Source organism: Trichoplusia ni, chromosome 18 (genome assembly GCF_003590095.1).
Source record: "Trichoplusia ni isolate ovarian cell line Hi5 chromosome 18, tn1, whole genome shotgun sequence".
Lineage (NCBI taxonomy): Eukaryota > Metazoa > Arthropoda > Insecta > Lepidoptera > Noctuidae > Trichoplusia > Trichoplusia ni.
This window is the reverse complement of record NC_039495.1, coordinates 4,647,094-4,674,469: the sequence shown is the minus strand read 5'-3', so window position 1 is coordinate 4,674,469 and position 27,376 is coordinate 4,647,094. Positions and strand designations below refer to the sequence as shown.

Sequence of the window (27,376 nt, the reverse complement as noted above, 5' to 3'; positions counted from 1 at the left end):
AAAATTGCGAATATATTGCGCCGTCACAACTTCACACCAAGAATCAAGAGCATTGATTTCAAGACAGGTACATGAAATGCTGGTGTTAAATATACACAAGGAACGCTGTTTTGCCGTGAATTCGTACAAATGTCACAGTTAAGTTTAGACCCAACTTTACCTACTGTCTTAATTAAACTTTTAATTAAACATTTTTTTGACTTCTGAATAATAAACTTTACAAAAATATTAAAACGGTACAAAGAAAAACATGAATGATAAACAAAATGGAATTGCAATATTAATAATTCACAAGCAAAAATTAAAGCATTCAAGAAAATCCGTCGACAGTGTTCGCTGGTTAACTTATTTTAAAGACGAGAGCGAAGACTATATTCTGATATTCCGAGTCATTTCCCTATGCAAACTACTTACTGGATGGACCTTTATACATCGTTACCCGCTACCAAAGAATATTATAGGAGGATGTGTTGTGGAGGTTAGAAAGTTGCTCCATAATATGCCTTCTGAACTGGAATTGGACACTAATCTAATTACTCAACTCCGTTTTTTGTTTTTAGCATACGTTTATTTAGTGGTTTCTTAGGTTTACGCGAATGTTAGACATTGTAATGAAACTACTTTTACGGATTTAGTCCGTAAAACTAGTTTCATTCAAGTAGCCTCAGTCTGTCCGTGACCATGATGCCTGCAAAGGTATCGAAAAGTCGGGAACGAAAATCTAAAATTAAACCGCAATAAAATCTGTAAAAGTAGTTTCATTTCAATATGTTTTTTTATTTAGGTTCGCCATTTCATTTCCAGGGCATGGCCTTCACAATCGCCAGCTATCCCAAGCATTTTCTTAAAATAGTGGAACATGACATTATAAGAAAATCTTAATAGTCATACAGCAAATAAACTGATCAATCACAGAACAAAAAAAAACGATGAAGTTCTTTTGGGTAATAAAAAAATGATTTTTTAAAATTGAACTACATAAATAGTTCTGTAGGTACAAAACTAGAATATAAAAAGAGAATTAGATTTATTGTCTAGCTATTAACTAGATCAGAACTTGATTGTGTATATTATTATTTACATACACGAGAAAGAAACATCAAATGTAACTATTAAATACATGTATCACAAAATTGCATGTTCTAATTACATAAATATTGATTAACTAGCTAAGGCTCGCGGGCCCTCGCGACGTAAATCGAAAATGATTCCCTGGGAACATAAAATTGAGAGAAAATCTATCCTATGTGTTAATCTTGGTTATAAACTATCTGTGCACCAAGTTTCGTCTAAATCCGTTCAGCAGTTTTTGCGTGAAAAAGGTACAAACATCCATACATGCAAACTTTCAATTTTATGATATTAGTAGAGTAGGATTGGGGCATGTAAACGTCACACGATTATAATGTTAATTGTAGGTAGTACAATTTTACTTTACAAAACATTAGTTTAAAACACAGTTTTTAATTATGAAAAGCACGTGATTATATTGAAGATTATAAAATAATTTGAAATATGAGTTTTGAGGTCTAAATATAGGCATGTAGGTAAGAATATTGATTAAAAATATCAGTCAGTTGTGAGTGAGTGTGTATCAATGATCGGTGTATGTTTAAAGTTTAGGAGATTGCTCTAAATACCCAAGTGAAGGTTTTTAAATGATTTACTCACTATGAACAATTTTGGATATTATTTCTCTATTGGAACTTTTAAATAAGTTTTGCTTTCAATTTCTGTTCTTTCTGTTTCATTTGAGAGAAAATATTTTGTTTTGTGAATTGCTCTTGTCTTATGTTGACAAGCGAATAACATCGTTTAGAATCCAGTCATCTTTCAGTGTCTGTACTCCTAGTCCATAATGCTGTGGGTCCACACTTCACATTACTCGGGTATGTATACGAATTTTTGAGTTTCCTAGTTTTTTTCCATAGGACTGGATGACATTAGGGAACGTGCACTTAGAGTCAACACGGTAAGGCTTTAACAGTGCTTGGAAAACGGTACTTGGACTGGTAATTGTAACCTGAATCCACAGTGAACTAGTCTGGTGATCAATGCTCAAACTTTACCTATATTAGAGGCGCACTAATGGGTTATTTATAGGCTGTTATTTTACATCGTAATAATTAAAGTTGTGTTCATTATGAGAACAACATAAGTTTACGAGTCTATTAAGAGCGCGTTAGGTATGTTACGCTGAGTCCTGTGAAATTGTGTCACCAAAAATATTATTTTCTAAAAAACATAAATAAATGCTGTTACACACCTACATTATTACTATATGATGAACTTTAAAATTAATTGATTCCGATACGAACTGATAAAATTATTCCTTTTTTTGGAACAATAGAAATACATCATCTGTGGTAATTTCAGCTGTGCAAGGTAGAACCTTGTGACAAAAGAATGGAAAGACGGAGAGATGGACAGATGACAGATAGCCTTAGTTATAGGATTCTTTGAGTACGAGCCCCAACAAATGATTTCAACACTGAGTTTACAAGATAATGTATCTTTGATCATCCAACCAAGCTGCAAGGAGGCTGTGTCGCAAACATAACAGCTTTAAACACATGAATCCATACTTAAGCTTAGCTGTAGTGTTATAAACAAGATATGACAGAAGCACGTGTATGTTTTGCATGTTTATAATGATTTTTGCACGTGCCTTAGTTATTATTCATCTTCGCTTGTTAATATAGCAGAGGTTATGAGAAATAAGTTCGGAAATTGAGGTTGAATTGTAGATTGTTGGATATTATTTGTGTAGGTTTTACATTATTTGATGTACGGTTTACTTACGCGTTTTTGTGGGGGGTGCCCGACTAGTTTCGGACCCAACCGGAGTCCTTAATCATGAGCTGACGCGGCGGCGGCATGAATTAGTCTCACGATAGTTATTATAAAATTTACATTATTTGTTTATGTATCTCATTATACAAGCCTATACTATACCTTCCATTGCTGGGCAAAGGCCTGTTCCCGTATAGAGAAGGGTTGAGTAGTGATCACCACGTTAGCTCACTGAAGGTTGATCGATTTCAGATTCCAATACATATTTGCAATCAAGATTTTCTCACAATATTTTTCTTGACTGTTTGTCAGTGGTATCTTACCATAATTAAAAAAATACATACAGGTTTGAAAAATTCGTATTGGTACTCTGCCTTTTTTTTTTTTGTTTAGGCGGGGGAATCCTCATGGACACCCACTCCCTCGGGGGAGGAAATGGGTAGTGTCAGACTTTTACTGACTAAACCTGAACCGCCGTGCTACGTCATCCGCGTTTTTGTGTATGGCAATGCGTTGCAATCCTTCATACACCGACCGCGGGCTTCCACCGGCCAGTAATGTGGGCCGGTAGGTCACTTTCTTGTGTTGTGTGGAGGCCGACGTGTAAAGAGCGTCGGCCTCCTCGCCTCATATTGGGACCGCATCCATAGCACCGAATGTGGCCCCCCGCCGTGGGTAATATACTCGGAATTGGTACTCTGCCTGCTTTGGGATTGAACCTGCAATTCGGCCATATAAATCCATGCATAAAACCGCAAGGCCAGCATGGCATTATTTATTTTACGACGATTACATCCATGGTTAATTATATTTGTTATGTACACCAACATTTTTGAGAATTGCATCAATATTGACAAAGAAACAATTTGTCAATGACTGGGCCCACCTCAATGTTCAAAACAGGGATTTTACCAGATTTTGTGTTGTAGCTTTGTAATAATAGGGTTTATATTTCATTGATGGCTTTGTGGTGTATATTTGTGTGTGTAGTTTAAGATCCGATATAATCAATTATCGTGTAAAGTACTTATTTGGTAGAAAATCGGTTCTCATTTATTTTATTTGTTATTGGAAAAGGACCAATTTTTCATTCTTGATTAACGATGTAAACTGTTTTTTTTAATGTTCATCCGTGTATGACTGTAACAACTGAAGCTTAAAGTCGATTTTGCTTTAAATATTTATTGTAGCAGAAACAGCATACAACACCTGTGAAGATTTCAACTATCCAAATATCTAGCTATAACGGTTTAAGAGATACAGCCTGGTGACAGACAAAAACACAAAAACTTGAAACTTGAAAACATAACGCTGTCTAGATAGACAGTGGAGGATAGATAGAAAAGATAGAAAATGGTTTCCTATATACTCTAAACCGGAAAACACAACATACAAACTACAATTCTAATAATAGTATCACTGATATATTATTTTAACAGCCGAGTGTAATCTATAATGCAAACATAGTGAATGATTAGTATTAGATGTAGTGATGACAGACATGCAGATATGCAGATATGAGGAATTTGTAACTACACGTGGATTTGAAGTAATACAAATACAAAATACACTTAATTTGTATGAATGTATAGCAATTTATCGTTTCGTGTAAAACAATGGTATTTTACTCCGGTTAGTTTGGAAGCCAACACCAACATAACTGGGAAAATAAGGCTAGGACGATGACATTTAATTTTGTATGGGTTTTAAAGTTAATTCATTCAGCATTTCAAGGTCCACTGCCGGACGTAGGAGTCTATAACACTAGATCCAAAGGAGGAAGAGTTCGGTATTTAGTATAGCGACCAGCTCATAGCCAGCTTTATATTAGTTGTAATTTACCTACTTTAAATTTTACCAGCTACGCAGCGCTTCCCTAAAATTGAATTTATTAAGTGATAATAAAAAGTTAAATAGATGTTTACTTTTCATACCTTCTCGACATTCCTAATAACACTGAGCTAGGGCCGTATCACAGCTGAAAATAGCCACTATAATAAATAATACTGATCAAATCAACCGTCTCTCAAATGAATGCAGCATGCATTGCAGCATGTCAAAATCATGTAATTATCGAAACCATATTTGAGGCAATTTCATCCTTATACATAGTTCGTCTTCTGTTTAGGGCAGTTTAGTGGCTTTTTAAAATAAAACCTACCTTTTTATTACATTGTCGAAAGTCATTCGTTTCCTACTCAATCAATTTAATTGATCGCGAGTGGGCCTTAATTAATGTTGTGATTACCTGAATGTGGGTGTTAGTACCAACATGAATCAATTATTAACACTAGTGACTGATGGCACTAATGTTTGTTCACAACAAACTGATCAAAGTTCTACCCTCTAGTGGCAACTTTGATTAGCTTGGCATTGAAAAGGATTTGTTGAAGGCTGTTCTGGTAATCTTATTGCAGTTGCACACGACATAGAGTGGTGTCTCCTGTTCAGTCATGGCGTCCTAGTATTTTTACTTCTAGATATTGAAATGAACTTACGTGTAGCTTTCAAACGTTAAGTAAAAGAATAAGATTCTTTTTTATCCTTGCATCGTATGACGTTTCACAGACATTCAAGTCACATGCACAACGACACCTAGATTTAGGACTAGCATTTGTGGATCACACAAACATTTGCCAACGAAGATCGAACCCATTATTCCCTAAACTATGCTGAAGCTTGTATCTTCTGAGCGATAGGATTCTAAAAATATTTTTCATATGTTGCAAAACATTTTTTTTGTAATTAAATATTCATAGTTACTTTACACCTTCAACTGGCATAGGATTTGTTAAAATGAATATAATAGTCACAGTAATGTTCTTGTGAATCGTTAACATACACGATGAATACGGGATAATTTTATTAAAATGGCGCGAGGAACAAAAGCAGTCATTAACATGAATCTACTGCAGTAACGCTTGCATTTATGCGAGCCTGGTACATACTTTGGTGTACTGGGAATTTGACATTGAATGAAGTCAAATGGCAAACCGACACAGATAGCATAATATATGTGTACATAAAATGTTTCTTTTTCAGTAATGTGAGATAACACAATATTGATCTCGGTTTTTTTGGTTTGCTCACAAACTCTGAAATAATCACAGAGGTTTGGCACATAGGAATTTTATAAAATTTTGTTTTATTTTTATAATTAACAATAGAATTTTAAATATTAATTATTTGAATGATTAAATTATCTATATATACTTACATTTTATTTTGAACTGCGTGTAGTTTTCGAATGTATTACCACCATGACACTGTTATATGAAAAAGACGTAATAAAGGTAGCTAAAAAAACGTTTATTTAATTCATAACATAAATAAAAAAGAGAAAGGAAAAGAAAAAACCATTCGACTCTGTTTTTCTAGCAATAGGCTGTGTCGGTTTGGGCAAACAGTCTTTATTATGGCGGCATCGGGTGACAAGTAATGTTTTCTTAGCGGACGAAAGGTAGGTTTATTCGTAACATATTAAGTTGGTTAGTCTCAATAGGTGCAAAAGTATATAAAGTGTAACACTCTATGCTATACGCAACGCCATCTAGTTTCAAAAGCAAAGAATAGCTTGTGATATGAGTACTTGACAATATATTTTTCAATACACGCCAATAGATAAATTGTACCCAGATAGAAAACAAAAATGATCGTGCTCATTACACAAATATTTGTTCTGGGTGGGAATCGAACCCACGACCGGTGTACCAGTCAGGGCCAATCACCCCTAGACCAACAAGCCAGTCGAGGTAAACAAATTATTCAACAAATATAATTTGTTTAACAATTTAAAGAAGCTAAATCTTCTACTAGATTTGGTGAGATCAACAATAATTTTGCTGTGCAAGCGTTTTCTCATAAACAGAGTATAACTTTCGTGAAGTTGGTGCAATACTAAAACGGTAATGAATGATGGTACAATGGTTTACTCACACGAATTTATCGGTATCGCCCGCCCCTCATGATCGCGCTGCCGTCACCGCCTCAGGAGGAAGTCCATGACTATTTCCATTAGTAAATATATAGTTGGTCTGATTTACCCAATATTATTTCCGTGCTGGAATCACACAAATGATGTTGAAATAAATCTATTTTATTACTTTAGATTCGTGTAACCAATTCCTATTTCTGCGGAGCTTTTTAACTCCATCGCCATAGGAGGGGTTGGACGTTACTCTCTGTCTATCTATGCCATCATACTCCTGAACAGACTCACAGGTTTCTGCTCAATTCAGTATTTTTAATCTACCTGAATGATTAGCTTGGAGGTCGAAGAGAGGTAGGACTGAAAATTGGTACCAGGATTCCAGTATATGAAAAGATCAATGTTAGAAAACTTAGATCGTTTTACTGCAGTAACGCTTGCATTTATGCGAGCCTGGTACATACTTTGGTGTACTGGGTAGTGGGTGTAGTAGTTTTTAATAAAGACAATTGAGATATATTCTAAGTAACCTCAAATATTTCAAAATTATATAAAATAAAATGTTGGAATTTGACGTATATAGACTGGATACTGAAATATTTGTTTAAGTTTTCTTCTAATTTGACAAGTAACGCCACAAGCATACCTTGTATGTGAACTTGATTTTCATTTATTCGTAAAGTTTTCACAGACAAGCGTTGTTATTGTTAAAAAATGTTGTTTTTTCGTTCAGTAATGTAAACATAATGATGATTTCTTTAGTCGTACGGTTTTCTAGATTTCTTTAATGTTGTTTTTATGTAAAGTGTTTTTGACAAGTTTATGTTATACGTATTTATATCATGATCACATTAGTTCGGTAGACGTTGACGAGTGACCTTGTTTAACTTAACTCTTATTAGTGTAAAAAATCATTTTTTTTACCTACATTTTTTATCACAAAATGCTTTTTTTTATGGTAACATTTGATTCAATTTAGCGACGTTTGTATGCAAAATAAAAACGAAAAATTAACGTCAATGTTTTTTTTTCAATGCAAACATATTTTTTTCTGACACGTATCTTTTGGGGACATATTCAACTAAATAACTCATTGATATTGTACTAATTAACAAATAAAAAACCCTATTTTTTCCCTTGACACGATAGTGCAAGCTTATTTAATATTGTGTTTACATTAAACACTTTTGTGTGTTGTTAAACACTATAGTCGGGGGCCAAACGGGAACGGGTGCGCAGACTATCTAGTGATATCTTAAACGGCACCATATTTTAACTGTAGATAGGTCATTCAAGGGCTCATATTCAAAGTGACCGCGGTCGACACAACTGAAAACTTACGATTTTTTTTTCATTTATTTTGTTTCAATCGTTTTTTACCGTTAATTACTTATATGTTTATTTACTAACAAATGGTTCCAATCTTATGTTCGATTTTTTTAAACATTTGATTTGATGATTATGCTTTCGGTTAGTGTTGTATAAACAAGTTCTAAAGAGTGTGAGCCTTTAATTAGTTTAGTTTAACTAAGATGACAATGATCGCGTCTAGTTGGGCACTACCGTATGAGTACCCCTATAGAGTCACCAGGATAAAGCCGTTCATCTTAGGTATGTATTACTTTATTTTAAAACTTCTGAGCCTACCTCTTCTTTATGTATTGCCATGTGTTAAAATACATACGCCTGGGCAACGGCGTAGCCTTTTTCTCTTTCGAAGCTTCTTATGACTTTAACCCACGTTGAGGGCACGGTTCATTCGTGGGGAAATGTGTCGTGGACTTCCACCTACTAAAAACACCCCGGGATCCATCTACTGCTAAGCCAAGGTCACGGGATCGCTCATGCATGCTCTGCGCGACTCTAGCTGGTCTATAATATGTCCTGCGCAGCTGGGTGTTTTCTTACCACATTAGCCGCCGTAGTCAAAATTGGTCAGGAAAATCCCTACTTCAGTACTAATATTATAAATGCGTAAGTAACTCTGTCTGTCTGTCTATTACGCTTTCACGTCTAAACCACTGAACTGATTTTAATAGAATTTGGTACAGAGATAGAGTTGACCTTGAGAAAGAACAGGATAGTTTTTATTCGCGAAACGCGATATAACCGACATCACTTTTCCTCGAACTTATTTTTCAATAACTTTTTTAATGATGCATATTATCAGTAGTTACCATGTAGGATAACTGACGCATCATGATATTATGTTATTAGATAGTGTTTATTGATTAATAACCTCCCGCGAACGATGTTATGAGATATTTTGACATCAAAACACTTTGGGTGTTATTAATGATTACTGTGGAAAAATATGCGCATTACATACTAATATTTGCGCTATCTGCCTGTTATATAGATTGTTGACTCAAAAATATCCAGTCAGGTGCAAGTTGAACCCGCGCTCCGAGTTATAGTTTGCATTTGCAAGTCGGAGTCGCGTTCAGGGCGTTTTATAAAAAAAAAAACAGTTGAGTGATCAGAGTGACAAATAAGTTTGAAGATGGGTTACCCCTTGCCGTTGCTTAACCCTGATCTTTTTTGTAAGTATTTATTTTCATAGCGGTATTATAAATCGTTCATTTTATATCTAGCGGTTCAATGAATATATTAATATGTAGTTAAGTGTGTTTATCAACAGTTTCAATTGTGTGAAAGTTCATCAATGACTCTTTCATAAAATTTGCACTCTTTTTATGATATTGTTGTAATACTCATAGGTACAGAAAGAAAGGCATTTTGGAATCTAAAATCGCTAACCCGAAAGACTGTAGTAGTACTATGCTTGTTTCCGCTAAACGATAAATAATGCAATAACGCAATCGCTTGGAATTATTTTAGACTAAATAGCCTGAAATTATTAAAAAGTTTTATGAACGACAGTTGTGTCAAACCATAAAAATCATTACATTAAGTTTGCTTCTCCATTTTCAAGTTTTTGTGCGAACCTATAAAGTAAAGTATTAAATTAAAAACCCTCTTTTCACGATCTAACAGTGTTGCTGCAAACCAAACCTCTTGCCATCGGTATACGATCTATATTGCGCTGGCATTAATCGGTGTGTTTTACAAAGATAATTAAAAAGTTGTATCTATCGAGAGTTGTTAACAGACAGGACAGTTTGATGAGCTTCGAGAACTTTACCTCGTTTCTTTTACTAGTGTTGGTAAAACAAAAATAAAGATCTTTGAATCAACAAACTATTTATTGATGTAATGTGTTCACAAATGATTTTTTTTATTCGTTGTTAGTTGAAAAAAAATATGTGGGAATTTTGTCTTAAACTTAAATTATCAATTGAGCCTGAGAGACCTGGGACTATCAGCAGCTTGCCTATAGTCTTTTTTGAAGAATAACTTCTTATTCGATTCTGATTATTTTGTACCAAATAAATAATCCATTTTTTTGTTAGGTGTGGAGTCAGCTAAGGTGGAGGGAGTACCAGGCGCGCCGCTGCCGCAGCAGTCGGTGCCGCGAGCCGAGCGAGCCACGCACTGCGTGGTGGGCGGCGCGCATGCCTTCATACTCAGGGTGAGAGCTGGTGCAAGTAACCTCCTGGTGGGTATGTAGCCCTGGTGATAGAGTTTGGTGGACCAATCATACTCCGTACTTTCTTGCCTTATTACTGAAGGTGAGAGTAGATACGTGGTGACCTCCTGGTGTTTAAAATGCCCAAGTAGGCAACCAACTACATAATTTTGAATTATAATAAACATACACTTCGCCTAGTCAATGGGCTCATATCTTATATCATATCACCAGACAATTATACCATTAAACTCATTGGTGAGAGTGGATATGTGTAACCTTCTGGTGAGTATGCTGCCTTGGTACTGTATGATATTTAGAGTAACGGATATTGTCTAGTGTACATACGAACACAGGCTCGGTTTTACGCTTCTTTACTATCCCTATGTATACGTAAAACAATGCTGACTTTGATAAATGCAAGGTTAGGCTTTTTCTGAAAGTTTTCAGTTTGAGTTTTTTATTCAATTTAACGCAGTTAGTACTGAAATAAATTACAGAATTACATTAAATGACTATAAAGCTAATAAACGACTTAAAAATCTTGCCGTAGTTTTAAACTTTGTTAAAAACATAATGTCCCAGATATCGAGTGTGGTCGGGCTGGCGCCGCTGCGGTTCGAGTCTCACGGCGCCGGCTACACGGTCAGCATATCAAGCGCCATGTGTGTCTACAGCTACATCCTCGTCACTGTGCTCGGTACGTTGTTTGTGTTTGTTTAACATGCTGACGTTACGTCGTCGACGTGGCTCGGATATATTGTCTTAAGGAAATGCTTTTCAATGGTGGCGTTTAGCGAACTGGCTAGTGATTTTACGTTGGAAACTAGATTTAGCTGTTGATTTGTGTACTTATAGGGCGAATTCTTTTCGTTTATACGGTACGGTAAGCTACATCGTATTATGTATTAACGTATAGACTTACTTACTTAAAAGTTGTTGAGGAACCTGGATTAAAATATTGTTATCTGACTTCGCCAACCTGCACTGAGCTATCATGGTGATTATGCACAACCTTCCCTCTATGGAAAGAGGTCTGTGTCCATAATTTTGAAGTATATTCGCTGGTATTGTTATATCATTCCCAATCCATCACAGGTTTCTAAATGATGAGTAGAATCATCGAAACAAACTACATCAATCCAAATTAATTCAGGTATTTGTCCAAATTCCAGTGATATGCACAATCTTGGGCTTGGCGGCGGAGTTAAACGTTGGCACCCAGTCAGTCCGCATGCAGACGCGCATGCTACAGGTCGCGTCGTGCAGTGACGTGCTGGTGGTGGTGGCCACCGCCGGCGCCGGGATATACGGCGCGCCGCGGAGGATGAGGAACATGCTGAAGTTTATGGAGGATATTGCAATGGTAACACGAGTTTTCGAAGCCAATTTATTTTAAAAGGCCATCAAGAAGAATCAGTTTTCATCAAACTTGAATTAAGTCAAAAAAGTCCAAAAGTGAAATTTAAATGAATCGACAGTTAGCTAAAGAAGATACAGACGCGTTAAATTAAGTCATTAGGCTAACGTCATTTAAATATTCAATAGGTATTAAAAAAACGATTACACGACAAAAACAAAATGCTTGTTCCTTACTATATTGCTTTTGACTCCAGGTGGACAGCAGTATAGGCAGCCAGTACTCGGCGGTGGCCGAGCGCAAGTTGTGCCTCATCATCCTCGCTAGCCTCATCGTCTTCTCTGTTCTCGTGGTGGATGACTTCGCATTCTACGTTGTGGAAGGCAAGAAGTTGGACCGAGAATGTAAGTTATAACTTAGACCACTATTTGTGTCAACTAAGTCCTGCATTTCCATGACACCTGCATTACTGAACAACCAGAAATAAGTGGTAAGATTATTCTGAAACCTATCTATAAAATAGCTTGTTTTGGTAATGGCAACCCAGGAAACAATAGACTTAGCCCAAAACGTGACCAAAGCTAAGGCACATTTCCCAAAAAAATTAGAATGCTATTGGTAGGTAGACGAAAAAGAGCTATGAACAAAAAGCAAGTAGTGATATTAAAAGGAGTAATCTTCAATGGGTTGATAACAGCTGATAAAAATCCAACAGATCAAGGACGGAAAAAATTGGATGCCCATATTAAAGGATTTTGGTCTAAAATTATGATGCCACTTATTAATTTACAGTATTTATAATGTTCCAGGGGACGTGTTGATCAACTACATTGCTTTCTACGCGCTGTGGTTTGTGGTCATGATCCTGGAGCTACAGTTCGCGTTCACCGCGCTGTCGGTGCGGTCGCGGTTCACCGCCGTCAATGATGCGCTTGCGCTGACTGCTCGCCAAGCGTCCATACCTGGTAGAGATTTTTTTGAAAAAAAAAAGTGTTTTATTTTAATTCTAACTCAGTGAGTAAAATTACACACTTAATTAAGCCCCGTTATCTTCTATTCCTAACTAAATCAACATTCTGGATATTTTACCTACAACAAGTGCAACGCCCCCCCCCCTCACACATTAGACACGTTGATATTAGCCAGTACCGACAAGAATAGTAACTATAGAGGTTGCAGTCAATTTATCACAAATGAGGATTTCAATGAGATTTAAGTATAAATCATTCTAATAGCTATTTCCGACTGATAAACATCAAGAAAAAATAAATCAATACTATACACGGTGACATTTTAGTCGTCTTACAAAAGTAGCCCAGTTCATGTATCCGACGTAAAATACCCCTAGGCGCGATTTTTTTTTTATCATCAACTAAGAGAATAAGTATGAAGAAAAATTAAACAAGAGAAATCTGAATTATACTCTTAAAAATGATAAAAACGCCGCCGCCCGCGCCCCTCACCATTGTTACAAGGCTCGGACCGCGCTCGCAACGGAGCTGTTTCTAAAAAACTACGAATTGCATCATAATATATCATAAAATTGCATTTTAAATTTATTCAAATCTCATAAATACCTATTTTTTTATCATGAACGTATTCTAGTCATTGGATACATGAACTGGGATGCTTTTGTAAGACGACTAAAAAATCACGGTGTATACTGAATTTAAGGTTCCTCTTTTCTGCTTGTTTTGCCATGTCGTTCTCTGACGCTTGGAATCCCTATTATCCCGTTAATCCCATCTAAACGTTAAAAAAAATATTTTTCAGTCGAGAAACCAAAAAGTTCTTCAACTCTGAACATCTATGCTATCCGGGTGTCTCCGGCCGACTCTCAGAGATCTGCTAACGTCAGCTTGCTGGTCAATGACTCCATGTCGGGACGTGAGCAAGTTGTTATTATAAAACGAACAGGTGAGGTTTACACCACTTATCACTGAGTGCACGGACAGCCGAGTGGTTGAAGACATCACGCGAAACCTCCTTAGTGTGACTTGTCGCGGGTTCGATCCCACGTTAGACGAGCATTCGTGAATCACATGTGTGATCACAAATACTTGTCCTGAGTCTGGTCGTCTTTGCGCATGTGACTGGAATGTCTGCGAAAGCCCCCATGACATAAGCACTCCTTGATGAGGAGTCGTGACTTTCTTAATGTACAAAAGAATAAATTATATTAATTAAGACAGAGACGGCTATCACCTACAGTTTGTTCAAAGCAAAAAAATTAGTAGATGTGATCCTTTCCTTGGACTGTAATGGTTGCTTTCCCCCCAGCGAGTGGCGAGCCCCGGCTGGTGGTGTCCCCGTGTGACGCGGTGCGGCGCCTGGCCGCGCTGCACGGCACGCTCTGCGACGTCGTCACCAGCATCGACGCCAGCTACGGCCTGCCGCTCATCGTCATATTAATCTCAACGCTACTGCATCTCATCGTCACGCCATACTTCGTCATAATGGAGATCCGTAAGTAGTTGCAGATGCTCAGAGACACCAAGACTTGTCGAAGTAATATTTCTTTTGAGGATTGCAGTTTTGATATTCGATTGAATGGACCGAGTTTTGTTGATGGCAAAATTGCTTTGTTATTTCAAGTTTCAATGACTAATTTTCAGTCTCTAAATACACCAATGTTGTTTTGATTGCAGTCGTGTCAACGAACCGCCCCCACTTCCTGTTTCTACAGTTTCTGTGGTGCACCACGCATATGCTGCGCATGATTGGCGTCGTGGAGCCCGGGCATCTTACCATAGCTGAGGTACTAGGTTAATCAATGATGTTTTAACAGAGGACGCGGTTTCCCAACAATCATGTAATTCAAGACCTTCTAAGATGATAATAAGTCCTGGTGTTAGTATAAACTATTTCATGTAATACCAGTGAACGGCGATATTAATTGAAAATTAATTTGGTTTTTGTTATATTTATTTTCATCTGAAACATAAAACTCTTCCCTATTTTATCGCAGGAACGAATGAAAAATAATGTTTCATAAACTATTCAAATTAAAACCACATGCAGTAAATGTTTTTCATCTTCAGGGAAAAAGAACGGAGGGTATAATAAGCCGACTGATGACGTCAGCGCCGTCGACCGGCGTGCTGCCAGCGCGCCTGGAGATATTCTCTCGCCAGCTGATGCTGCAGTCCGTCAGCTACTCGCCCATGGGCATGTGTACGCTGCACAGGCCACTCATCGCTTCGGTTGGTACCCTGAGCGACATTTTAGACTCACGGCATTCGAGCAACACGAAATCTTCCATTAAGACTAGTTGTCAGCCGTTCTAGCTCTGAGTCATCATAGACGCGATCCAGGGTTATCCAGGGCATATCATTCTTGCCAATTATTTATAAAGAAGTAGAATTTGGAGACGTTCTGACTGAGAATTTATGGATATACAAATGACCAACAGATCAGCTCTCTTTCTAAATGACTGAGGATCTCGTTATGACCCATCCAAGGAACGAAAGCGCAAAATGTGGCTTTACCTGTGATCAATCAATCAAAATTCATATTCCCCACGGAATTTTCTAAAGAAATGGATGAAAAAATCATACTCATGATGTATTTTTTTATTTTACAGGTCTTAGGAGCAGTGACAACATACTTGGTGATTCTCATACAGTTTCAGAGATACGACTCTTGAAACTAAAAACGTATTGTAATGGATCTAGTCATATACGGGTTCCTTTTAATATTATTAAGAGCATTGTATAGCTGTAGTTAGTATAAGATAGTGATAATTCTGTAAATATATATAAACTTATCGCAATTAAAGTTTGAGCATTTAATTTTGTATGTTTTTTTAAGTATTTTTTGGCCTGGCCCCCTAATACTGGGGCCCCGCTTTTTGAAAGACTCTGTGTCTTATGTGCCGTTATCAAATAATTAAAATTGAATATTTTTTTTTGCCTTTCGTTTTGATCCGAAGACCGGTAGCGGGAGTAGGCAGAAAGTTTAGTTTTAGGGGTTATTTCATGAGTCAAGTATTTTAAAAAGTACTTGATTCATTAAAGTTTCGTGAACTGTTTGGAAACTAGTAAAATATAGTTTAGACACCAAATTAATTTATTCTCCAAAACCAACAGAAGTTTAGTTGTGACTTTAAAAGATGTACAGATAACAACCATGTCCAGAAACTGCTTAGCTTTCCGCTTTGCATATTGGCTTCCCGAAACACGGAATAACTCCTTGTAACATAGATCGTTACCCATCCACGGACCGACCGCATCAAACGTAGATTAACCTGTGATTGAACTTGGCAGTTGTAGCTTAGTCACGAGCTTATCAATAAGAAGTGACCTGCAAGAGGAATTAGGCTATGGAGGTCAGATAGACAAACCATTCCACCTCTTTTTTTACGGGATTAACGTTGGTACGTTATATAAAATCAAAAAGCTTTATTTCTACTAGATCATGATCGAACTGTGTGTATGCATTTTAGAACATGGCTTAACGTGGTTTCAGTACAGATATAGTTTGATTCTAAGTTGTCCAAATATTTCAAGATCCATTTCAATTTGAATTTGACACGAAAAAACAACATAGCTTGTATGAATAGTAGAGTATAATGTCTTTCTTTGAGTATGTATCAATGGATTTCCTGTCACGCGTAAAGTTTTGACAGAGAAGCGTTTTTATTGTTATAAAAATGTTTTCTGTTCAGTAATGTAAACATAATGATGGTTCCTTTCCACATGTAATTTCCATGATTTCTTTATTTTCGTTATAAAGCTTCGTATAGATAAGGCGACTACCGTAGCGCGATGTGTTGCGCAACATGTTCGGCAACGTTGTAAAATGGCGAGCAACATGTTTTTGTAAAGTATTGAATTTTTTTTTATTATGATTTTGTGTCCCTAATTTGTTGTTGTGATCATAATGACCTGGTTTGAGAATTTAACGCGCCTGGTGGCTACTGCATGATGGAGCTAAACTTACCTTTGAAAGGTTCTTAGTTGTATTACTCACAGTAATTAAAAAAGACGTAGCTCACGTGGTAGTTCGGACATGTGATCTTTGACGCGCTAGTCTAACGGTCATACAATTGGACGTTTAAGATGAATATTTTTTTCTTATCCTTAAATAATTTCTTAACCTAAAAATACAAAAGAAATAGTAATTTATATTAGCTATCACTGCTTAATATTTGTTGCGCAACATGTCGCGCGTCATGTGTTGCCCAGTGGACACGAGGCTTTATATATGTATATGTATGAGTGTTTTTGACATATATAGAACTGTTGTAATTCTGACAAGTTATATACTTGTCAAAACACCTAACGTGACATTGTGTTGATTCCATGATCACATTAGTTTGGTAAACGTTGACGAGTGACTTGGTGTTTATTAGAAGTAAGTTTTGTGTAACTTAATATTTGTTCTCCAAATTGTAATTTTTGCTACTTGTATATTTTATTTTTAGATGGATGATTTAAAATAAAACGTGTATGTATAAATATTACAGATTGCAGCCGATACGACTGGAGATTTTCTACCGACCCACTTTTTTGGTTTTGATTAAAGTCAAAGTTAAAAGTAGCAGGTTCGAACCCAGGCACATAACAATGTAATTTCCAATTAGGTCTTTGTGTTGCAATTTCTTTAGGTGTGGAGTCAGCGAAGGTGGAGGGAGTACCAGGCGCGCCGCTGCCGCAGCAGTCGGTGCCGCGAGCCGAGCGCGCCACGCACTGCGTGGTGGGCGGCGCGCATGCCTTCATACTCAGGGTGAGAGCTGGTGCAAGTAACCTCCTGGTGGGTATGCAGCCCTGGTAGTGTGGAGCTGGCTATAGTTGAGGGAGTAGTGGCCGCACCACTACTGCGGCGGCTGTCCGTTTCGCGTGTCTTTCTCGTATTCATAATGAGGGAGCCTCCCGGTGATTGTGCAACCCTGGTAGTTTTTGTTAATAAAGGACTCTGGACAGTGGACCATACAATTTCTGATCAAGGAAGAAGAATTAAATAAAATTCATAGATAATCCTGGTCATGTCACTGTGAGATCATGTAGACTAGATGCAACTCTTTATGGGCAGGTTGCTCTAGTAGTTTTAACTTAACTAAGTAACGAATAGGCACCATGAAAAAAATACCATTAGAAATATGAACTAACGCATAGTCTCCAAGACAAACTTAGTTTGTTACATTCTTATAGCATGGACCGATGTAAACTTCTGATGAGTATGCTGCCCTTGTAGATTTTGTTTCGGATTATGATTGTCTTTGGCAAGAAGATTGAGACAATATCCACTACACCAAATCTACGAGTCGAGTACGATCAATGTATAAAAATGCCTGCAACATCTCTTTTATGCGATGTTAAACACTAATATTCCAGTTATCGAGTGTGTTTGGCTTGGCGCCGCTGCGGTTCGAGTCTCACGGCGCCGGCTACACGGTCAGCATATCAAACGTCAAGTGTGTCTACAGTTACTTCCTCGTCATTGTGCTGGGTACGTTGTTTTTGTGTGATGAAATGTACCACATACTGTTACTGCTTCGTTCCCACCCCGAATCCTTCCATTGTTTTGTCTGATTTCAGGCTTATGTACAATCATGGGCGTTGTGGGTGAGATCAAAGTGGGAGCAACATCGATCCGCATGCAGACGCCGCTGGCACAGGTGGCGTCAGCGAGCGACGTGCTGATAGTGGTGGTGACAGCGTTCGCAGGAGTCTTGGGAGTGCGGCGGAGGATGCAGATCATGCTCAACTTCATGGAGGATATCGCTACGGTAGAGCAAACTCAATAAAATATGAGGATATAGGATATAGAATTCAGATGAAAATGCAGCGTGTTGTTTGAGAATTTGTGGTGATTAGCTATAAATGGACGATGTCATTTACTTCACAGACGGACATTAGCATAGCCAGCCAGTACTCGGCGGCGTTAGAACGAAAGCAGTGCATATACATCCTCGCAACCCTGGCCATGTTTTCCGTTCTCATTGTAGATGACTTTATATTCTACATGATGGAAGCTATGAAGGTCGATCGAGAATGTACGTAATGGATAAATAACCTAAATCAGATATTGTTGTGGTAATAAGTCCTGCATTTTTCATGTATTTATTATGTTTCAGGGAACGTCTTGTACTACTACATTGCTTTTTACTCGCTGTGGTACTTGGTCATTATTCTGGAAGTTCAGTTTGCGTTCACCGCGCTCTTAGTGCGCTCTCGCTTGTCCGCCATCAACAATGCTTTCGCGCTGACTGTTCGCCATGCCTCCATCCCTGGTACTTGGTTTTGCTTAATTGTGTTTAGAGCTGCGTTAAAACTATTCCTACTGGTAATAAAAATATGTTAAATAAAATATTTTTCAGTAGAGAAAGCGAACAATTGGTCACCGCTGAACATCTATGCTATTCGGGTATCGCCGGTGAATTCTGGTTTTGATAACGATAGGATGCAAGAAGAAGTTGTTATCATAAAACGAACTGGTGAGGTTTTATCACTAACATTCAATTTTGGATTATGGGCCGAGATGAAAAAGACGAGATTATTCAAATATAAAAATGAAATGGAGGTGGTACCCTTGCCTTGTTACTATAATGACTCCTCTCGCCCCAGCGAGTGGCGAGCCCCGGCTGGTGGTGTCCCCGTGTGACGCGGTGCGGCGCCTGGCCGCGCTGCACGGCACGCTCTGCGACGTCGTCACCAGCATCGACGCCAGCTACGGCCTGCCGCTCATCGTCATACTGATCTCAACGCTACTGCATCTCGTCGTCACACCCTACTTCGCTATTATGGAGATTAGTAAGTCAAGAAAAATCCAAGTCACCTGGTGACTAGGTGAAAAATCCAAGTTGAGTTTTGGGCTCATACCATTCAATGGTATAAGTTCCAAACGCACCAACAAGAATGGCTTTGGTCGAAGCCTGGCCATTGCTCGCTTGTATGTCTTTATATTGACAGTATACAATGAGCATCGTTCACATCAGAAGCAAAATTAAAGAAAGAACACAACACTTTTATTTACTTCTCTGATATTTGGGACTTCTCTGTTTTAAATTGTCCACATTAACGTAGCCTTGTTTTATTACAGTGGTGTCAAAGAACCGCCCTCACTTCCTAGTCCTGCAGGCCATGTGGTGCACCATGTATTTCTTGCGCATGATCGGCCTCGTGGAACCCGGACAGCTGACCATAGATGAGGTGCGGACTAAATGATGATCTATTAAGCCAGGGAAAATGTCGATATATTGAGAATGTTCACCACTTTAATTAAAAGCATTTTTTTAATGGGTCAATTCCCAATTTTCTAAACTTTAAAGTAATTTATCGTTTTAAAAAAAAGTACATGCTTTTTTTAATTATCTATCTGATGGACGAAAAATATCTTTACTTTTAAAGTCCTTTATGATCGCCATTGATCAAGACAACATGGTAAAAATAATTGATTAGCTTGTCATTTTATCGAGAGTAAATAAGTTTGAGTTGTTACATTTTGCAGGGTAAGAAAACGGAGATAATTATCAGCAAGCTAATGATGTCAATGCCGTCGACTGGAAGGTTACCGGAGCGGCTGGAGATATTCTCCCGGCAGCTGATGATGCTGCAGTCCATCAGCTATGAACCCATGAGCATGTGCACACTGAACAGGTCTCTTATCACCTCGGTGAGTAAATTTGATTTAAAAATGAACTTAAATGCATCGATGCTAAAACGAAGATGTATACGACGATTAGGGACTCCGGTTGGGTGCGAAACTAGTCGCTCGATTCCGATATTTGTGTTATCGTTATCTCTAATAATTAAGTTTATTAACTGTTGTGTATTTTTGAGCAAATTGTAATTTACTGTACCTAAGTTTTTCTTTATTTACAGGTTTTAGCAGCCGTTACCATATACTTGGTCATTATTTTGCAGTTTCAAAATTACAGTACTTGAGACTGAAAAAATATGGATCGAGTAATTTACTGGTTCCTACGGCTGTTTTTCAAAGGCATAATGATCTTATTAATGTAGATAAATGGCAAGAAAAAAATCTAAACTGTACTTTTATTACTGATCCTCTTCCTCTGCGTAAAAAATCGATATGATTCGATACCTAATTGATTACTTATACAATGACTTGAGACGTTAAGATTATGCTTGATCTTGCTGGTCACTCAAAAATTAATTGGAATGTTTTTAATCTATACTTCTATACTAATATATAAAGGTGAAGCGTTTATTTGTTTGGGAGCGCTAATATCAGGAAAAGGTGGTTCAAATTTGAAAAAAAAAAATTGTGTTGAATAGACCATTCATCTAGGAAGGCAGGCAAGGAATTTTAAGCTATATACCATCACGCTGCAACTAATAGGAGCGAAGATACAATGGAACATGTGGAAAAACAGGGAAAATCATTCATCTTCGAGGGCTTCCGTTCAAAAATTCCTAACTTATATCTTCTCACCACGCGGACGAAGTCGCGGGCAACGGCTATTATTAATTAATAATCTTAAACTTAGACACTTTAAGTGTCACAGCTTTAACCTAATCACGCCCAAATTATTCATAGACGTTCATAAATCATTAACGTTGTTCATCTTAATCTAATTATTTAGCACACACAAAGCATATCACACATAATATTACAAATAAAATAGGTCTATCATCAACTGACTTTTTTGGTCTATTAGAAGTCTAATAGAATCTAGTACTCAGTAGAGCCGCATGCAGTAGGCAAACACAAGTTTCTTGCAATTTATATTGCTTTTTTTATTATATTTTTTTCTAAATACCTCAAATAACATTTAAAGTCTTACAAAAAACCCCAATCAACCCCTGAACAGCTACAATTTAGCCCAAAACCTAGCACCCCACATTTCCCCATAAACAATAACATATTCCATGAGCTCCTCACCTCTGCAGTTCACATTTATGCACAAACTTCTATTTGCCAGTATTGAACGTACATTATAACTTGCTCGCAACACACCAACTTTGTCCGCGCATAGTTCTACTGAATAGTTTCATTATGCTTTTATTCCTGACTAGCTGTTGTTCGCAGCTTCGCCTGCCTGAATAAAAAGAGGGATTAAGTTGCAAAAATATAACTCCCCTTTAACGAAGTCTCTGATAAAGGCCTTTATATCAATCCATGGTTACAGCTACCTCCTTAGAAAATTTGGTCAAAATAGGTCTAGTTGTTTGAGCGTGAAGAGGTTACAAACATACAAACACACTTGACAATTTATAATACTAGTATGATTTATAAGTGAAGTATCTGGGTAGGAGTATAACGGCCTTGTGTGCTGATTTTTGTTAAGGATTGCCTAATTAAGGTGATTATAGAGACAGATATTTTGAAGAGAGGAATGTGGATGTTGCACAAGATACATACCCCCTTGGTTACGATTAAAAATTGGAACTAACTAACAGCTAACTTAAACGTATTTAATTTACAGCCTAAATGAGTGAACGAAATGAAATGATTCTAGGCTCAATGGCGAATCAATGTTTTAAGAAATTTGATTTTATTAATCACCTTGCTGACTCGCATTTGACTGGGTTTTGATCGATGACTATTTACCTATATCTTATATACTAATATATAAAGCTGAAGAGTTTGTTTGTTTGTTTGAACTCGATAATCTCAGGAACTACTGGTCCAAATTGAAAAAATCTTTTTGTGTTGAATAGAACATTCATCGAGGAAGGCTTTAGGCTATAAACCATCACGCTGCGACTAATAGGAGCGAAGATACAATGGAAAATGTAAAAAAAAACAAGGCATGTATAAATCATAACTTATATCTTCTACCCACGGGGACGAAGTCGCGGGCAACAGCTTGTTTATAGATATTTAAGACGGTATATACAGCACAAATTGTGAACTAGAACTGTAGACCTGGCATGTTTCTTTAGTCATTGGTACTGTCATGACAAGCACAAGACTATAAAAGCTATGTCGTTGCTACCTTATGATCTTGAGTCAATTACAGAAAAACAGCCGACAAAGTCGTAAAGTTACAATACAATCTATCAAGTTTCAGTTACTATTATGCGTATATTATCTTCTGTATTTCGTAGTTATTTAGTTGATGAAGGAGTTTCACTATTGTAGGTAAGATAAGGATAAGCCTTTGATGATTATGTGCTGATAACAAATTGCGAGTTTGAACAATTTGGACTTCAATAGCAAATGGAGAGCGATTGAGATGCCGTTCTACAGTGTAGTACGCTGTCACCCTTCCACAGCACACAGAACACACGTTTTACACACATGACTAACACTAAAACATTAAATCAGAGACCTACCCTTTAGCTTTACCTTTGTGAGTGTGACGATGTGGAGGCAATTTTGCGACGTTTGCGTGCTTCATCGATGTATTTTTAAAACAAAAAAGAAAACCACATAGGTTCGTAAGAAGATTAGCATTAAGATTTAAAGCCTTGGCAAAAACTTGAAAGCAGTTTTTTTCTGGAAATATCACAAGTAGTAGTAGCCCACATTAGACTATTTATCATGAAACTAAATAAACTATAAAAGATGAACATAAAAGGTTTTCAAAATAAAAGGAATTAAGAAAGATAGTGAGCAGCTGGAGTCTATAGAAAGGAGGACATATATCAGAGGAATAATAGCGCAAATAGCGCTATTTAGCTCACAATCGGTAATGGATATAAATAAGTAGGGAGCGAACAAAGGAGAGCCTCGCGAAACTTACACAACACCCACTCGATCCTAGTTTAATTCGTGTGACATACACACGGCGGCTTCACCCAACCTCTGTGTATTTCTGCACTCCTGGTACTTTACCGTTTGCATATGTGAATTTTTGTATAGCCATGCAGTTGAGGTCAACAAGCCAAACCCAACTGTGCTCTTCGTGTTGCTATACCTCCGAAACGGCTTGACTGTTCATGAAATTTTGAGTAACGGCTATTATGTATTTTTTATACTAGGTGTATTACCATTATAACCACCATCTAACACTTTAGTTTTATACACATAAAATGACTTATATGGTCGTGATGGTTAACGGACAGCAGGTTTACTATAAAATAACCGAGTAAAAAGGTTCAATTACTACAAAAATTTTCCCTCGCATAAAGCTATACAGCCACACTCTCCGTGTATCCCCCGCGGATGCATCTCCCATCCGCATCCGTTAAGTAGCGGATGTAATACATTCCTGAGTTCCACGCGACGATACGGATCACTGCGAGCCGCATTCAACTCCCGGATTAACTGTACTGCACCTTCCGCTAAGTACGAGGTAGTTAGTATTCAAGATTCTTCTTCTACATTCTGTTAGAAAAAGAGCAAATATAGATGTACTTGTTTTGAGTGGCTTGTGTTGATCTTTGGGAAATAAGAATGACTACAAAAGCCAAGGCGCAGGCTACTCGTTGCCAAGGAGTAAGGTGGCGATATTATGACTAAGATTTTTAGTAAAATCTGGGAACTTCCTACGATAGGACTGACCACCACACAATACCCACCGTTCGCGACGAGTCGTATGTTCTATGCTTGTTCTGAGTCTAGGTGTCTTGTTTATGTGAAAACCTCCCATCAAATGATAATAAAATTCCTCAGTGCAGGAGCCGTTTAAAAAAGAAAAGAAAGAACACCTACCTACTACATACATTAAACCACTCTACATATAACTATGTAAAACTCAGTAAGTTCAAACGAATGTGAGAGGCTACAGGCGTACCTTTGTAACATATCTGCGCTGGGTGCTACGCAAGTGCCGTCAAAGTTGCTACGCCGTACGTCAAAGCTACGACATAGCTACGCGTAGCTTTTTACACAGTGTAGGCGCGTTGTGTTAAAGAAACCTGGTTAACAAGGGTTGTTTTAAGTAGCCCTTTGAAGTTAGAAACGTGTGTAAATAAAATAAACTGTCAGGTTTATGTAGGACATTGTCTACTATAAAGAAACTAGTGAAGTGCCGCTGTAAAACATTATTGTTATGGAGGTAGGAACAATGAAACTGTTTTACAAACTAAAGCACACTAAATGTATTTAAGTATGGAATATAAGGGCTTTTTTTAGCATATCTTGGGGTTCCGTATGCGAAGGAAAATTTCTTTCAAATTCTTCACTCATTCTGTCACTATCACTAGGCTGTATTCCATAAAGCATGATACCTACGTATACAATTTAGAAAATATATATATTTTTTGTTAATCCTTTTGAAGTAACGATTCGTACGGTCAAAAATTTGATGGGTGAAAATAGCTCTAGCCAATTTATACGAAATCTTTAGTGTCGTGACTGTGACTCGCTCGTGACCAGCTTTTTAAAGGAATATGCAACTTATTACTTTAATTAACATTTTCATAAGTTTCCCAATATCTATAAGTATTGTGTGACCAGTCCCCATGCTAACCATAGCCATAACGTTGGCTGTAGGCTTGTAAATCGGGTCTTGCATGCAAAGTCAGTCTCGTATTACACATCCACGCCGCGCCGTAAAATCCTTATGCAAACTCGATAAAACTAGTGCTGCGACACGCCGGGAACTTTATCACGGGCTTTAAAGCGGACTTCACTAGTTGTAGTTTGATTTTGTTGTAATATGGAATACATTTTGTATGGAGTTCTTAGTGAAACTTTGTGTCGATGTTTTTTTTGTCGATGAAATGCATGATCAAACCAATCTTAAAACATGTGTTTTGTTTTCGTTTGATCACACTCAGTATTCATTAGATCATCGTTGCTGAAAAGAGACCAAGCGTCAACAATGCTTAATAAATGTGTATCGGGAAGTGAAAAGTCTCAAATGACTTAATAAAACAAATGACATTCTCGTTTTATGTGCGATTCCCATCATCATTATTTCGCTTGAACTCATCATGAGTTCAAGCGAAATAATGATCTCTTTTCTAAGAAGTTCGAGTTTATAAGTGTACCTACATTTATGTTACCCTGGTACATGACCAAGTATTCTGACAGGTCTTAGAAATGTCTTACAGAGATCATTTTGCGTGTTAAACAGCATTATATAACATATGCAGCTTATCTCATAAGTCCTTGAGGTAAATTAACTAGTGTTAATTGTTATAATTAAATGCTACCACTAAGCAGCTAGGATTATATTACAGCTGGGGATTAAATGCTGTCATAGAAGTAGTATGTGGCAAGTTTAATTTATGTTGTTCATCTTAACTACGGGATTTCTTCGTTTTTTATAATCCTAGTTTAAAAAAAAATACAAACATTATAGTCACATTCAAAAGATGCACATACCTACACCACTTGTCAAAGTCAATTCCGTGGCATGTCGCAAACAGTGGGGATAGTTAAATAGTTTATATTATGTTACGCAAAAACTAATGAAACGATTTTTAAATTCCTAATTTACCTATTAATTCACAACCACGCGGACAAAGTCGCGTGCAACAGCTAGTATGCGTATATAAACTTCATAAAAAATATTCTGCATTCTTGTCCCTAGTGAGTTGTAGTACATCATATTTGAATTCAATTTAATATTGGATATAGTGCTGCAAACGTAACTTAACCTTCTGTAGTTATTATACATATTCATGGTAACTTGAGACCATAACATTTTCCATCAGACGATGTCTAGACACTGAGCAGCTGTGTCTAGCAACTAAATAGACAAGTTAAAAGGCAGAGGACGGCGGCCGCTAATGTGATATAGATATGCCTGTCATTGGACAATAAACTGTGTTTAGAAATACTGTCAACATTAAATTAGCTGAGTTATCCTTTTGAAATTCAAGATTATTTTGCCGTGTCTCATTATTATCAGCTTTTAAGTATGTACTAGCAATGTTAGTGGAATGTATTTAAATTTGGATTGCTCACGGTTTACATTGATATTAGATCTTCAGAGAGAAATATGAAACGTGAAAATACCTGAGCAAATTTTTGCAACAGAATATTCAACGCAAAAAAAAAAACAAAAAAATATCGATACTATTTTGTAACATCCCTAAAACTGTAAAGTGTTTACGTAGATATTTACAAAATGGCGGCGTTACGAGTCGCTCACGCACATAGCTACGTAAATACATAGCCTGCCACCTGTATCGCTGTAATTTATTGGGACATTTTTACAAGATGTCACTTACTGTGTTTAAGTATGCAAACTCAGGAATTTTGTTCGTATGTTCGGTAAATTTTAAGCCACGATTTGTTATTATAAATGTAGAATCGTATTAACCTTCGCAGTGTTTATTTAGAAGTAATTGTTATTACAGTGGGTTTCTAAAGTAGACGTTCAGAATAAGTCTTTATTTACTACTTTATTACATTTTTATGCATGGTTGGAAAGCAGGTTTTTGACTATGATAATTAAGAAATATACTCGTAATAAATCGATAATTAAGAAATGAGCTCGTGGCTAAGCCTAACCGCATAAGTGAAACGATCACAGGTTAAGCTATGCTTGATGCTACGGTTGGTCCGTAGATGCGTGACCATTTCGGAAGGCACGTTAAATTGTGGGACCCGGCTGTTACTCTTACGTCTTTGACAGTCGTTACAGGTAGTCAGAAGCTTGAAAAATCTGACAACCAATCTAACCAAGGGGTATCGTGTCGCCCAGGTAACTGGGTTGAGGAGGTCAGATAGGCAGTCGCTCCTTGTAAAACACTGGTACTTAGCTGAAACCGGTTAGACTGGTAGCCGACCACAACATAGTTGGGAAAAGGCTAGGCCAATGATGAATTAAGAAATATAAAATATTTGGTAACAGTACAGAGGGAGGGCAGAAAAGCCTGTAGACGGTGATTTAATTTTTTTTTCCGTATATTGTATGTTCGTCTTCTTAATAGACACGATAAACATTATCTACGCA

General features: G+C 37.3%; 3 protein-coding genes across 4 annotated transcripts; all 3 read left to right on the top strand.

Moving 5' to 3' along the window:
* Nucleotides 1–7,674: 7,674 nt before the first annotated feature.
* LOC113503022 (gustatory receptor for sugar taste 43a-like) lies at nucleotides 7,675–15,535 on the top strand. The gene is made up of 11 exons (XM_026884806.1): nucleotides 7,675–8,332; nucleotides 10,135–10,253; nucleotides 10,836–10,950; nucleotides 11,426–11,616; nucleotides 11,867–12,014; nucleotides 12,420–12,575; nucleotides 13,384–13,527; nucleotides 13,891–14,076; nucleotides 14,259–14,368; nucleotides 14,652–14,813; nucleotides 15,194–15,535. The coding sequence occupies exons 1-11, from the start codon at nucleotides 8,254–8,256 to the stop codon at nucleotides 15,254–15,256; spliced, it is 1,473 nt and encodes a 490-aa protein (XP_026740607.1). The 5' UTR covers nucleotides 7,675–8,253; the 3' UTR covers nucleotides 15,257–15,535.
* Nucleotides 15,536–18,425: 2,890 nt separating this feature from the next.
* Nucleotides 18,426–18,928, top strand: LOC113502914. Its single transcript, XM_026884668.1, has 2 exons — nucleotides 18,426–18,607; nucleotides 18,689–18,928. Exons 1-2 carry the CDS (start codon nucleotides 18,442–18,444, stop codon nucleotides 18,913–18,915), a joined length of 393 nt encoding a protein of 130 aa, XP_026740469.1. The 5' UTR covers nucleotides 18,426–18,441; the 3' UTR covers nucleotides 18,916–18,928.
* A 60-nt stretch (nucleotides 18,929–18,988) lies between these two features.
* On the top strand, nucleotides 18,989–20,512 carry LOC113502913 (gustatory receptor for sugar taste 43a-like). Of its 2 annotated transcripts, XM_026884667.1 has the most exons (4): nucleotides 18,989–19,364; nucleotides 19,654–19,763; nucleotides 20,062–20,226; nucleotides 20,436–20,512. In XM_026884667.1, exons 1-4 carry the CDS (start codon nucleotides 19,124–19,126, stop codon nucleotides 20,496–20,498), a joined length of 579 nt encoding a protein of 192 aa, XP_026740468.1. In that variant the 5' UTR covers nucleotides 18,989–19,123; the 3' UTR covers nucleotides 20,499–20,512. The 2 variants fall into 2 exon arrangements, with proteins under 2 accessions (XP_026740468.1, XP_026740467.1); XM_026884666.1 differs by having other exon boundaries at nucleotides 20,062–20,497.
* The last annotated feature ends 6,864 nt before the right edge of the window (nucleotides 20,513–27,376 follow it).